At 45.0% G+C, this 13,802-nt stretch overlaps 1 protein-coding gene across 3 annotated transcripts in view; it reads left to right on the top strand.

Annotated features, from left to right (window-relative positions):
* The window catches only part of Gucy2g (guanylate cyclase 2G), a 43,786-nt gene that overhangs the window by 20,539 nt on the left and 9,445 nt on the right, over positions 1 to 13,802 (top strand). Inside the window, exons 1-5 of one of the 3 annotated variants that reach the window (XM_039097457.2) lie at positions 3,964 to 4,085; positions 4,477 to 4,645; positions 6,013 to 6,168; positions 10,611 to 10,788; positions 12,896 to 13,036. In XM_039097457.2, coding sequence (XP_038953385.1) covers positions 4,480 to 4,645; positions 6,013 to 6,168; positions 10,611 to 10,788; positions 12,896 to 13,036 — 641 coding nt within the window. In that variant the 5' untranslated portion in view covers positions 3,964 to 4,085; positions 4,477 to 4,479. Of the gene's footprint in view, positions 1 to 3,963; positions 4,086 to 4,162; positions 4,312 to 4,476; positions 4,646 to 6,012; positions 6,169 to 10,610; positions 10,789 to 12,895; positions 13,037 to 13,802 lie in introns of those variants that run through there. The other 2 variants (XM_039097497.2, NM_139042.2) reach the window with 2 other exon arrangements.

Here is a 13,802-nt window from a genome sequence, read left to right as displayed (position 1 = left end):
GTTCAGTTCTTCCATGCAGGCAGGGAGAATGCAGAGTGGGTGGCTGGATACAAAAGCCTAAGATGACTCACTGTAGGTGTGCAGATGGCGGTGAGGGATGGGGAAGGCAGGTGCTTAGTTGGGAAGATGAGCTATGGAGTGTGCCCCATCTAATAAATATGATCTAGCCACTTGAGGCTCATCTCCTCGAGCAGGACTATTGTGCAGCTGTCCTTAGTTTGCTGTGTGGACTTTTGCCATTTAAAAGGGGCAAGAAAAGCACCTGGAGAGGAAGGTACTTCAACTAACCCATGGTAGAAGCTGTCTGCTGGTGCAGCCACCAGCCAGCAAAGCATCCATCAACAATCAAACCCCTTATAGGAACCCCTGTTGGGTGCTGGGCAAGCCACAAGCATGAAACCTATGCTCTCTGTCTTTCTAGAGGTTGTGGTACTGAATGGCCTTGTTAGTCCATGCCTCTCTGCATTCTTATGTGAGTGAACTGGACGTTGACTTCAAAATCTTTCTTTCTCAAAGGCTTTACTACCCTTTGCTCCCAAGGAACTGACTTGGTCTGGTGAGAATCTGACTTCCTAGGCTCTAGTATAAAGCTGGCATCTTGTTGACAAGCAAGGTAGACAAACACAGTCTTCTCCATGATTGTGTCTCTAAGGGCAACCCCAGAAAACCCCTGTCATTATTGCTGTAGACTTTTAATGGCCATCTGTCAAAAGTTCATTTTACTATGGCACTTCTCTTCTTGAAGACAGACAAGGACAGTTAAGACTGTCACATGTCAATCATAAAAACAAGCTTTCTTTCTGATGTATATATTTACCAGCACTTTCTCTACATCAGGCATGAGATAGAGAATAGGGGGAGGGGGAAGGAAAGGGAGAGGGAGAGAGAAAGAAAGAGAGAGAGAGAGAGAGACAGACAGAGAAAGAGAGAGAGAGTGAGGATTTGATTGGAGTTTGGATGTAGGAGGGACAGACGAGTGAGCCTCATCTTCCTGTCCTCTAGGAGCCCAAAGCAATGTGACAAGCCTTCATTTATTTATTTATTTTTTTAAGATTTACTTATTATACATAAGTACACTGTAGCTGTCTTCAGACACACCAGAAGAGGGCATTGGATTCCATTACAGATGGTTGTGAGCCACCATGTGGTTGCTGGGATTTGAACTCAGGACCTCTGAAGAATAGTCAGTGCTCTTAACCACTGAGCCATCTCTCCAGCCCTGGGTCTTCATTTCTAACTAACAGAAGCCTTGATAAAGTCTGAGTAAGGAACAATTTGTCACAGAAATTGGCTTAGAGATTTAAGTCCCAACTCGGTTACATACTGATCACATGACCTTCACCACCCTGGGACTCAGAAATAAATATCATACCAAAACCCATCTCCAAAAGTTGATCTGAGAGCTACAATACATAAAACTCAAAGCACTGTGGCTACCTTGTAACAGATACAGCATCGATGTTAACTTCTTAGTAGTAAACCTGATTATTAGTACTCTCATTGATAACTCTAATATGGCTGTTTAAAAAACACTCTTACTGATATCTCCCAAGAATTCTATGGAATAATTCTGCACTATCTGAATATGGTTCCCCAAGGCCCATGTGTTAATAAGGAACACTGGAAATGGAGCCAGTCCAACTTTAGGTATGTCTCAAGTATGAAAGAAATCCACATTTGGTTTGAGGGCTTAGTGAAAAAACAAAGGGGGGGGGTTGTATTTTGAAATAAGATTTTTAAATGCACCAAATTAAATTCACAGTATTATTAAAATTATTTTTACTTGTTTAGCTTTTCTTAAGATGGCTGCTGGAAAGAATTTAAAAACATACATGTGACTTGCACTGTGTTTTGATTTGATCTTACTAACCATTAGCCGTATTTACTTCATTTTCAAGGGAATTAAACTGAGGTCTAGTCAGGTCCCGGCCTGACAGCTAAGTGTTGGATTGGGGGTTGGAGCTAATTTGTCTTTAAAGCCTGTGTTTTCTCTCACACTTCCTGCTAAGCATCAGAGAACACAAACATGAGAGAGCCAGGTGTAAGAGCCCTGGAGGAACTTTCCAGAATTTTCCAGTAGAGCGGTAGAGCAGGTATGATGTCTGGCCTATGAGTCATGAACACACTCAGAATTCTGTTTGTTCTCACACTGCTTCATTAGGATGGGGAATAAAAACACAAGCATGCATGCCATCCCGTGGCGACAGCAGCGTCCCCAGAACTGCAGCCACCCCTAAGCATGCTCATTTTACACAGGCAGTGACCTCCACTGAAGTCCCAGCTCTCATATGCTGTTTCCTTACAGTTAGGTAAAGAGAGGGAACCTATGTAACCCTGGGCAGGTCTCCTGCCTGAGGTTGGACCAACAAAGGCAAGAGAAAAAAAAAATCTCGTGTATCTCCGTGATGTGACACATCAAGGTGTCTGCAGGGACAGGGAGAGCTGTGGATCGGGCTCAGGTCAGAGTTAGCCCGAATGAATGGGTTCAGTTTTACCATCTTAAGGGTGCTGTGAGAAGAAAGAAACCCCATCTCCTGATTTAGGGGCGGGGTTAGTGATCGCTCCGCTCCACTCTCCTGGCCGTTTACTTATTGCTATCTGTATCAGTCCACACTTCCAACGCAATATTGGCCCTAGGGCTCTGGATGGAGCAAGCTTGTTGTTATCTAAGAGGATTAAAGTTCAGAGATCCTAAACCTTTAAAAATGATCCCCTCAGATCCTCCTTGCTGTGTCATCAGGGCCTCCGGGGCCTGCCTGCCTCACATCCCTCTCCTTCCCAGCAGACTCTGAGCCTAGTGGAACTTAGTTTGCTCTTGTGCAAGGATATTGGAGGAGTGTGGTTCCTACTCTCCTTTTCCCGCTTCCGTTTAACCACCCAGAGCACAGAACAAGTGAGCGAGCTTTGAAGCCTGAAGCCCCGGGGATCCATTCTAGCTCAGTGCGCCACCTACTTGTGAACACTGAAACTGCAAAGACTGAGAAGAGTAACTAGTCTTAGCAAAGCTTAGATGTGAGGACTTGAAGGGCATGTGCGCAAGAATGTTTACTGCTCTTTACTTGTTCACAAATCAATACCACGCACAAACGCCACCATGCATTGCATGTAAAAGCGCATGTGCATGCGAATGCTTGCGGCTGTCTTATTTGTTGCCAAATCAATGCCACAGTGTGGGGTTCCACAGACGCCACGGTCGGTCTGCCTGTCATGCTTTCCTTGTCCAGCAGAGGGAGCTGGAGCTGCTCAAGGCCATGAGTTGGAATCCGACCTCAGAGCTCCCAGCACCTGGCTGCCAGGCACGCTGATTCTCTCCCTCTCTTTGCTCAATTGTGAGAGGACCACCTCCCCTGGTCCCTCCTCTCTAGGATCATTCAGGAAGGTCACTGTGAGTTAGGTGCAGAGGGGCTTTTACTGCACCTGACAGTTATCCTGGAAGGAGACACAGGCGTTTGTTATTCACAGGTTGACACCAGTTTCCTGAGGCAGGTGGGAAGGGCCACAGTACCCAGGCTGCCACAGGTTCACACGTTTGGTGTTGACCTTGTACCCAGACAGACTGGGCTTGTTGTCGCTTTTTCTGCCCACAATTCCAAAAATGAAGATATCCCGAGCTTTGACAGCAGTACAAAACAAAACAAAACAAAACAAAAACAGAAACAAACAAACAAACAAAAAAACAAACCAAACTCAAAACAACACAACAACAACAAAAAACAAACAAAACCCCAAGAGCTCCGAAATGCTGAATCCACGTTATTTCAGAACAAGGAAGGGCATTCCGGCCTTTCCCCTTGACCTTCCTCTTACAACTCCACGTCTGCCTTGGGATGGCTTTTTCTTAAAAGTTACTCCTCCCCTTACCTTCCTAAAATAAACATTCTGCCTCAGCCTCAGATGCTCCGTTAGCCCCTCCCGCCCATGGAAAAGCCCCAGTGCTCTGGAAAAAACCCTACACCCTCCCTTGGCTGGCCGTGTGTTTTCCTGCTTTTTTATAGCCTGTTACAAACACCTTCCACGTTAAGCACCGGCTCCCCGGTTCTGAGCATGCTTCCTTCTGGGCCCTAAATACACAGGCTCTGCTTGAGGTATACCTATGGATTCTGCCGCTAACACAGGCTCTTAGATCGGAGGCCCAAGCATTGCGTGGTGCTTTTTTTTTTTTTTTTCCGGAGCTGGGGGTGGTGTTTGTTTTGTAGCTAGCAACTTTCCCTCTGCCCAGTAGCGGAGCTGAGATTTGAACTAGAGTTCCTGACAACGAGGGTATTCTAATTTATAGCCGGGCTTGCCTTCCTGATTTCCTATCGAGTAGTCGTAAGTAGCTTTCTGCCTAAGTCATAAGTAGACTTCCGCCTAAGTCAGCTTCCTAGACAAGGAGCTGGCGGCTTTTCTAGAACAAGCAGAGGCACCGTGTGTCTGTGCACTGCTTCGAGCAGCGTCCTCTGGCTCTGTTTCCTACGCTCATGATTACTCTTGCAGGGCATGCTGTTCCTCCACGGGAGCCCACTGAGGTCTCACGGCAACCTGAAACCTTCCAACTGTCTGGTAGACAGTCACATGCAGCTGAAGCTGGCAGGATTCGGGTTGTGGGAGTTCAAGCACGGCAGCACCTGCAGGATCTACAACCAGGAGGCCACGGACCATTCAGGTAGCCACTGGCAGAGTTTAGATCCACTTGCTGTGGGCTAAATGGTCAGAGGGTCTCTTGTCTGCCTTTGCTTCATGATGCCGACTTGCATGGGGACCCATGGGTAGTTTTTCCTTTCCAGATGATGGAACAGTGTCGTTTAGTTCATCCATGGAGAGGGAGGGAATAAATCACCACGGGGTGGCCTGAATCTGTGGTGTAAGGCAGCCGTTCTCAACCCGAGGGTTGCAACCCCTTTGGCGAACCTCCATCTTCAAAAATGTCTACCCTACGATTCATAACAGTAGCAAAATTACAGTTCTGAAGTAGCCACAACATGAGGAACTGTAGTAAAGGGGTGCAGCATTGGGAAGGTTGAGAACCGCTGCTGTGAAGTCTGTGCTAGGAGTCTGGTTTTCATTTAAATCGGGCCACTAAAGCTACTCTTGCTCTCCTCTTTTGCCCTCTATGTCCCTTCTTGTTTTCATTTTATGTTCTCAGTGTAGTTGATGAGATCCGCCAGGCTGTCCTACTTAGAGCCACCATTGCTCTGAGAAAACACCACGATCAAAAGCATTTAAGGAGGAAAGGGTCATCTGTTTGGTTTAACACTTCTGCATTACCATTTATCCAAGGAAGTCAGGATAGGAACTCTAATGGGGCAGGAACCTGGAGGCAGGAGCTGATGCTGAAGCCATGGAGGAGTGCTGCTTACTGGCTTGCTCCCCAGGGCTTGCTTGTACTTTCTCATAGAGCCCAGCCAGAGATGGCTCCACCCACGACGGGATGTGATCTCCATCACCAACTGTTCATTTTGCTCTATAGCCAAAATTATGGAGGTGTTTTCTCTATTGAAGTTTCCTACTTTCGGGTAACTCTAGCCCGGGTCAAGCTGACATAAAACTAGCTGGCACACAGGTTTTTTAAAGCCAGCTGACAACAGGAGTGTGTAGGCTCCCAGGTCTGAACTTAATTTATTTTTACATGACCCCTTTTCACTCAGTATGTATATATATATATATATATATATATATATATATATATATATATGACTCTATACACACACATATGAGATTCTAGGTATGTATATGAAACAAATGAAACATTTACTGATTTAAAAACATATAGAAATATATTTTAACCAATGATTAGATTTACACATGAGCTTATCATTTTATAAACAGAAACAGTTATTGTACCATGGTACTGGGTAAACTACGATGAGCTCGTATGAGAATGTCCTCCTTAGGTTATTTTTCCCCACGGGTCCCTTCTTACAGACATTGCAAACCTTCCCAGTCAGACTCTCACAGGGCCAACCTCTCAGGATGCTGTGCCCTCGAGGTACCTTCTTTCTTGCTTCAAAGTGGTACCCCACTGTCTTGCAGAGCTCTACTGGACAGCCCCAGAACTGTTGCGGCTTCGGGAGCTTCCCTGGTCCGGCACCCCGCAGGGAGACGTTTACAGCTTTGCCATTCTCCTGAGGGACCTGATCCACCAGCAGGCCCACGGGCCCTTTGAGGACCTTGAGGCAGCTCCAGAGGGTAAAGCTGGAGTACGATGCTCATGGGACTAAGGGGCTTGGGTGTGGGGAGGGGGTGGAGGGACGTGGTGGGAAAGAAACAAGAGATTATGAGGGTGGCAAATACACCAATATGCACTTGCACACACATACGCACACATGCATGCACACACTCCAAATTGTGGGGGAAAAAAGCACAGCAAAAGAGATAGGTTTTTAGACTATGAAGCCAGAAACTTCTGTGAGTGTGGGCAGTTTCTTTTTATTTTTTATTTTCTTTTATTATTTTATTTATATGAGTATACTGTAGCTGTCTTCAGACACACCAGAAGAGGGCATCAGATCCCATTACAGATGGTTGTGAGCCACCATGTGGTTGCTGGGATTTGAACTCAGGACCTCTGGAAGAGCAGTCAGTGCTCTTAACCGCTGAGCTATCTCCCCAGCCCCGGCAGTTTCTTTTAAATCAAACTCCAGTGTCTTAGTTAGTTAGTGTTTGTAAACACACACGATGACCAAGGAAACTCTTAGGAGGGACATTTAATTGGGGGTTAACTTGCAGGTACAGAGGTTCAGTCCACTATCATCATGGAAGGAAGCACGGCAGGGCTCAGACAAACATGGTGCTGGAGGAGGAGCTGAGAGCTCTAACCTCCTTTTGAGGGTAAACAGGAGAAGACCGGCTTCCAGGAAGCTAGGAGGAGGGTCTCAAAGCCCGCCCCCGCAGTGACACACTTCCTCCAACAAGGTCACACCTTGGAATAGTGCCACTCCTTGGGCCGAGCATATTCAAACCACCACACTCCAGTTTCTACACTGAAACTGGAGTTTCCGTTTACAGTGTCTACACTTGAATGTCTGAAATATATTCTGAAACAAGTCCTTGAACACACACACTGAGCAGCTGAGCTTCACGCCCCCAAACTAAAGTTGTTTAAAGTAAATACTTCAGAGCTAAGCGAAATTCAAGATCCAGCCAGGCACTCCTGAATTTGGAACCAAGCCAATGAACATCCCCAGCTGAGTCCAGGTAGAAATCACCTTCAATTCGGGAGCCCTACCTCCGTTTGTACCTGGCCACTACATTCTGAGACAGTCAACGTGCTTCTCACGGCAACAACTGCAGGTTGGTCAGAGGGGACTGTGTCTCCACAGTAGTGTACCTAGGAGAAATAGAGTGTGCGCTTGGATTATAGACAGATAAACTTCTATTTGCCTCTCATGCTTTCCTACAAATAAACCCGGGTCCCTGTGCATAGCAACCCAGTGGTTCTCAAACTCTAGTGGGTGCTGGAATAACCTAGAGGCTTGACAAACTACAGAATTGCTGCTCTCCCTTGCTCTGGCTCAGGTTTCTAGCTCAGTAGGTCTGCAGGGAGGCCTGAGACTCTACACTGCCATTAGAATCCCTGCTAAGGCACATTTGAGACGAACTGGACTTGGTCTCATTGTCTCTGGGCCAGTAGCACTGGAGACTTAATAAAGTACTGTTTCAAGCTCCTCTCCAAACCTGTTCTCCTGGAAATATAGGAACCGGCAGGCCCAGGAGTGTTTACTCAACCTCCCCCACCGCAGGCCAATGTCCCGCCTACCTGCCAAGACAAAGGATAAGTGCTTCAGTTGTTTCAGAATGTGTTTTAGGCATTACAATGTATACTCAAAGACAAAGCTCGCAAACCATTTTGTTTTGTTTTAGACTGAATCTCATTTTGCCACTTTGGCTGGTCCGGAAGTCAAAGTGCAGGCCAGGCTGCCCTCCTACTTGAAGTCATCTTTGTGCCGGCCTCCTCAGGCCTGGAATTTCAGGAGGGCACCACAAACCCAGCTACCTATAGTTTGTAATCTTAGCATCCTGCTTGGGTGTCACATTGTGTTTAGTTTCTGTCTTATGCGTCCCTGCACAATGCCTCTGTCCCCCACCTTGAAACTTTTGAGGAGTACCGATCAGGTTTGTTTGACATGTGTATGATCTGTGTATGCACCTATGTGTGTTTGCCTGTGCATTTGTGCGTATGTGTGTGTGGGTGCACATGCTTGTATATGCCTGTGTGGAAGCCAAAGGTTGCTCCCTACAGCTCTCCAACCTAAACATCAAAGCAGGGTCTCTCACAGAACACAGAGCTTGCTTTTATGGCTATCCTGGCTTGGTAGCTTGCTTGGGAAAACCCCTGTCACTACTTTGTAAGGGCTGGTATTGTAGGCACACCCACCAGGCATTTACACAGATTCTGGGGATTCATGGCAAATACTTTACCCAGGGAGCCATTTTCCCCAGCTGCTGGTCAGAAACTGTGCACATGGCTTCTCATTTGGAACGTCTGACCTTTTCTTTTTCTCGTGGCTGTTCTGGGGTTATGGGGACAAGCTTTGTTGACATAAATTGTCACTTTTGTGACATTGACTGTTTTTAATGATGCAACTGTGAACACAGCTGTCCAAGTCGAGGCTGATTTTGGTGATCTGAGAGAGTTAGTCCTGGTTGATGTCTCTGTTGCAGACTTCTTGATTTTATCCTTCCATGTTGGAAGGAAGCCACTATGCATAGGCCGTATTAAATCAAGGATTTCTGTAGATATTGTGCAGACTTCCCTGTTAGATTCGTCTACTTGATTCCTTTTATCTGTGCCATCAGTTGTTGATATCTATCAATATGGACTCACGGAAACGTTCTCCTTATTGTGGCTCAAATGGTTCCATTTCTGGCTGTCCAATTTCAGTTGGTAGCATGGTCTCTGGACACATAACTACCATTGTATTTTCCTTCACTTTTGAGTGCTTTTCTACCTTCTGGTGCTATAGAGGCCCTAGACTTGTTTTTGCACAACTCCACTCAGTATTACACACTCCCACGCAATATTACACACCCTCACTCAGTGCTACACACCCCCTACACAATACCACACACTCCCTGTTCAGTACTACACATCCCACTCAGTACTACACATCCTCCTGCTCAGTACTACACACCCTCACTCAGTGCTACACACCCCCTGCTCAGTACTACACACCCCTGCTCAGTATTATACACCTCTACACAGTACTACACACCTCTGCTCAGATTACACACCCCACTCAGTAATACACACCCCTATACAGTACGACACCTCCACTCGGTACCACACCCCCCAACTCAGTACTACATACCCCATATTCAGTACTACACATCCCCTACTCAGTACAAGAAGCAGGCCATTCTCTAAGCAGCCCTGGCTTCTTTCTTTAGATGGTGATACTTGGACAGTACTGTTGTTTCCAGTCTGTCTTTGGTAGGTGGGAATGTAGATGTGTATAATAACCCATACTTGAACATGTAAGATACAGACATACATCTGCATCTTTATTAAGCTAAGCATGAGTTCATAGTGACACGGCCAACTTGATCTCACCACCATCCATAGTTCTCCAACTAAAACAGAGGCAGCAGGTCTTCACAGGACCTCGGGAGAAGTAACTGCAACATAGTAGCTGTGAACAGAAGAATTGAAGTAGCTCCTTTTGTCTTCTTGCCTTGTTTCAGGCATTAAGTAGGCTCTGCACTTTCTCCTGCCCTAGTTTTAGCAAAATCACATACACATAGCACAGTTAGACTCTTTCCTTAAGCCCTGAGTCCCATTTCCATCTATCTATCTATCTATCTATCTATCTATCTATCTATCTATCTATCTATCTATCTATCTATCTATCTATTCAGTGTTTTTATTTTTTAAACCTAACTGCTCTATGAGCTTCCCTAGGTGTTATCAAATAGTTAGTGCCCGTGTGCCCATCATTATACTATCTAACGGAACATCTACTCTCTCCCCATTTACCTACTCAGCCATCTCCAAAACTCTCAACCACATCCTGTCTAGAATTTTGCTTTTCTAGACCTCATTACCAGATCATGTACACAACTCTTTTAGGGCTCTCTTGGCTTAGTAGCATGAAGTTGTTGTTCATTTATATTCTGCAACATAGTATCTTTATACTAAAATATGTATGCCTTGCTCTCAAAATATTTCCTTTTTTAAAAAGTGGGAATGGAATCTTTAAAAAGTGCTGCTAGAAGTCAACAGAGAAGGGAAAGGACCCAGGTTTCCAAAAGTAGACAGGCAGGGAGACAGTAGCATTTATTCATTAAAATCACTTTTATGAAGCATGGGAAACAAAGTTTCATGAAGCACACTTTGGAGACTTGGGCACCACATGCTTCTCAATTTGGGACATCACTCAGAAGGGCTCTATTTTAAAAAGCTTCAGTTTGCAAACTGTTGGGTCAGAAGCCATGTCTACATTTCCACTGGACTCTTTAATTTTCTAGCAGGATCTAGAACATCTATGAACATCTAGTTCACCCTGGGATTTAAATACATCGTTTGTCTTTACTTTGCTTTTTAACTGGAGAATGACATCACCACTTAGATAGTTGTGTCTTGAATGGCAAGACTATCTAGCTTGTTCATCCAAACCCCTAATGGGTTTCAGAAATCATCAGCTGCATTAAAGACTCCCGGGCACCGGTTCCACTTCGGCCGTCCCTGTTAGAGGATAAAGGTGACGAAAGGATTGTGGCCCTGGTGAGGGCATGTTGGGCTGAATCTCCAGAGCAGAGGCCTGCCTTCCCTTCCATCAAGAAGACGTTACGAGAAGCCAGTCCAAGAGGGTAAGTTACATGTGCAGTAGATTCTTCCTTCTGGTCATGTAGCCATTGGGAATTGAAAAGAAAATCATGTCCAGGACTCTCTAGACCTCGTTACCAGATCATGCACACTTCTCACCTCCTTCCACGCCAGCTCCCTTTACTTAGTAGCATGTACTCGGTGTTCATTTATGTCGTAACAGTCTGTGTGGCGCTTCTCTCCTCCCTTCCCTTCCTCCCATCCCTTTCCCTTCTGTTCCATTTCTTCCCTTCCCTCCTCTTTCCTCCTCTCCTGACTCTTACCCATCCTCTCCTGTCATCATGTTCCCACGTAATGCCCACCATATGCAAAGTTCTACATGCTGGCTCAGGTGGAGTCTTCAATCTCTTTTGTGAACACAGAGCAGACATTAGCAATGCCACTGCCCTCTGGGCCCATTCAGACATCTCTCATCAGTCAAGGCGCTTTCTCAGGCCATTTTGACACTGCCTTAGTATATTTTTCAAAAATTTTTTAAAAGAATTATTTATTTATTTATTTTATGTATGTGAGTACACTCTTGCTGTCTTCAGAAACGCCAAAAAAGGGCATCGGATCCCATTACAGATGGTTGTGAGCTACCATATGTTTGTTGGGAATTGAACTCAGGACCTCTGGAAGAGTAGTCAGTGCTCTTAACCGCTGAGCCATCTCTCCAGCCCTATTTTTCAAATTCTTATTCTAAGGATGAAAACTAATTAATTTGGTGCTGGACTATATGATAAAAGTCACTTGCCAACTTTAGATTATCACTCATTTGCTTTCTTCTAGAGAGCTGAGGGTCAAATCCAGGGCCTTGTGTATGATAGGCAAGGGTAGTTGGTTATTGACTTCGGGTTACACCTACCTCTCAAATCTCCTTTACAATGGCAGCTTTCTACATATCAGGCTGACAGTGTCAACTAAAAAAAAGTACTTATTTACGTGTACATGTGTCATGCGATGCCAGAAGTTGGTGTCAGATTCCCTGGAACTGGAGTTACAGGTAGTCGTAAGCTGCTTTTTGGGTGCTGGCAACCAAGCAGAAAGCATTATTAACCACCAAGCCATCTTTCCAGCCCCATAATTGTATCTCTTTCTTTCCTTTTCCTTTTGAGATACATTCTTACTATGTAGCTCTGTCTGGCTTGGAACTCCCTAGGATTTCCCTAAGTAGACTAAGCTTGTCTTAAACTCACAGAAGTTTGCCTGCCATTACCTCCCCAGGGCTGGGATGAAGGGTGTGTGTCACCACTCCTGGCCTGATGCTATAATTTTTAATACATATTAAATGTTTAATTTTAGCTTGAGGAGACAGAAAGAACCTTGGCTTGAAGACGTTTACTCATTTAACTAATTTAATTTGCTCATTTAACTTGGCATTGTTGGCGCCTGTGTTCTTCTCCAGGTCAAAATGTTTTTTTTTTAATTGCTAATTTTTATATTATTTTACTATACATGAAATCTTGGTAGTAATGTTATAAAATATAATGTCTCCACAACGTATACTTTGCTAACTAACACAATGTATCTTGGATCGTTAAATATATCCTTGACTTTTTACTCAGATTATATGGTCCCAACATTAAGACAAACTTATTTCCTATTTGAGTCTTAGTCTTCTCATCTAAAAGGTGAGGAATTTAAGCGATTTCATGGGGGGGGGCTTTCTGGAATGCACTCCTATGGAATCTAGACATGATCTGTGTTGGGCAATCTGAGAAATGCCCCATTCTGCATTCTGTACCATTTGACTTGGTTGAGACCATGGCAAGGAGCATGCTGGGAAGGGAAGGCGAACCATCAAAGTCCACTGTTGCATGTCTGCTGGCTGCAAGACTCACTCCTAGGCAGTTTATACATATTAGCTCCCAGGAATCCCAGAGAACCACATGCAAGGTACATTTTTCAGATGAGTAAACTGAGGCCCAGAGGAACAAAGGGCACAGCTTCAGCTCAGGGCCGGGAACTTGCTGCTGCCATGGGCAGTCTTTCAGTAGCACACCCCTAAGGACATGAAATGTCTTTCTGGGATATGTGTTTGGGAGTTGTTTATCCACTGTGGTCCTATGGTTCCTGGGAGAGGATGCTAACATTTGCCTTTTTCTAAAGCAGGGTGAGCATCTTGGATAGCATGATGGGCAAGCTGGAAATGTACGCCAGTCATCTGGAGGAAGTAGTGGAGGAGCGGACCTGCCAGCTGGTGGCAGAGAAGAGAAAGGTGGAGAAACTCCTGTCCACCATGTTGCCAAGGTATTCAGGAGCAACGGTGGGCAGGCCAAGACAACCTGAAGTAGACGTTCCATTGTTCTTTTTTCTAAGAGAAGATCAAGCTTTGTAAAAGGGGGCCAAGCAGGGGGACAAGTAGGGGTGGGGGAGAGAGATGGAGGGAGGGATTTAGGAAGGATATATGTATATGTATATACGTATATGTATGTATGTGTGTATGTATGTATGTATGTATGTATGTATGTATGTATATATGTATGTATGTATGTGCAAAACCTGGCAAGTTGATCCACCTTGTTAGTGAAAATACAGGCAAACTTCTCCAAACCACAGAAATGGAAGTGTGGTTTATATAGAAAGGGGTGAATGCAGCAACAGGATATAACCATTAGATGGCAGGCTAGCTTCATGTCTTGCACTAACACCTATGAAACCTTTCTTTGCCTAGTTCAATATGGCATCAATTAAAAAAAAAAAAAAAAAGAGCTTTGACTTTGGTTCTTTTTCCACCTGTGCATCTTCTCAACTCCAGATAGAAGCATTTACTTTCGAAATGCTTGTACGTTTGCATGTCACCCAAAGAGTGGGATCGGGGTGTATTTATTTATTTTCTTTATTTCTTTTCAGATAGGTCTCAGTCTGTAGCCCTGACTGCCCTGGAACGTATTGTGTAAACAAGTTAGTCTTTGAACTCACAGAGATCCTCCTGCTTCTGCCTCCCAAGTGCTGAGATTAATGGTGCATATCTTTCTAGAGCAGTCGCTTTCAACCTATAGGTCATGGCCTCTTT

Source organism: Rattus norvegicus, chromosome 1 (assembly GCF_036323735.1).
Source record: "Rattus norvegicus strain BN/NHsdMcwi chromosome 1, GRCr8, whole genome shotgun sequence".
Classification (NCBI taxonomy): Eukaryota; Metazoa; Chordata; class Mammalia; order Rodentia; family Muridae; genus Rattus; species Rattus norvegicus.
The sequence above is the reverse complement of the archived record's forward strand: the minus strand, read 5'-3'. Positions and strand labels throughout refer to the sequence as shown.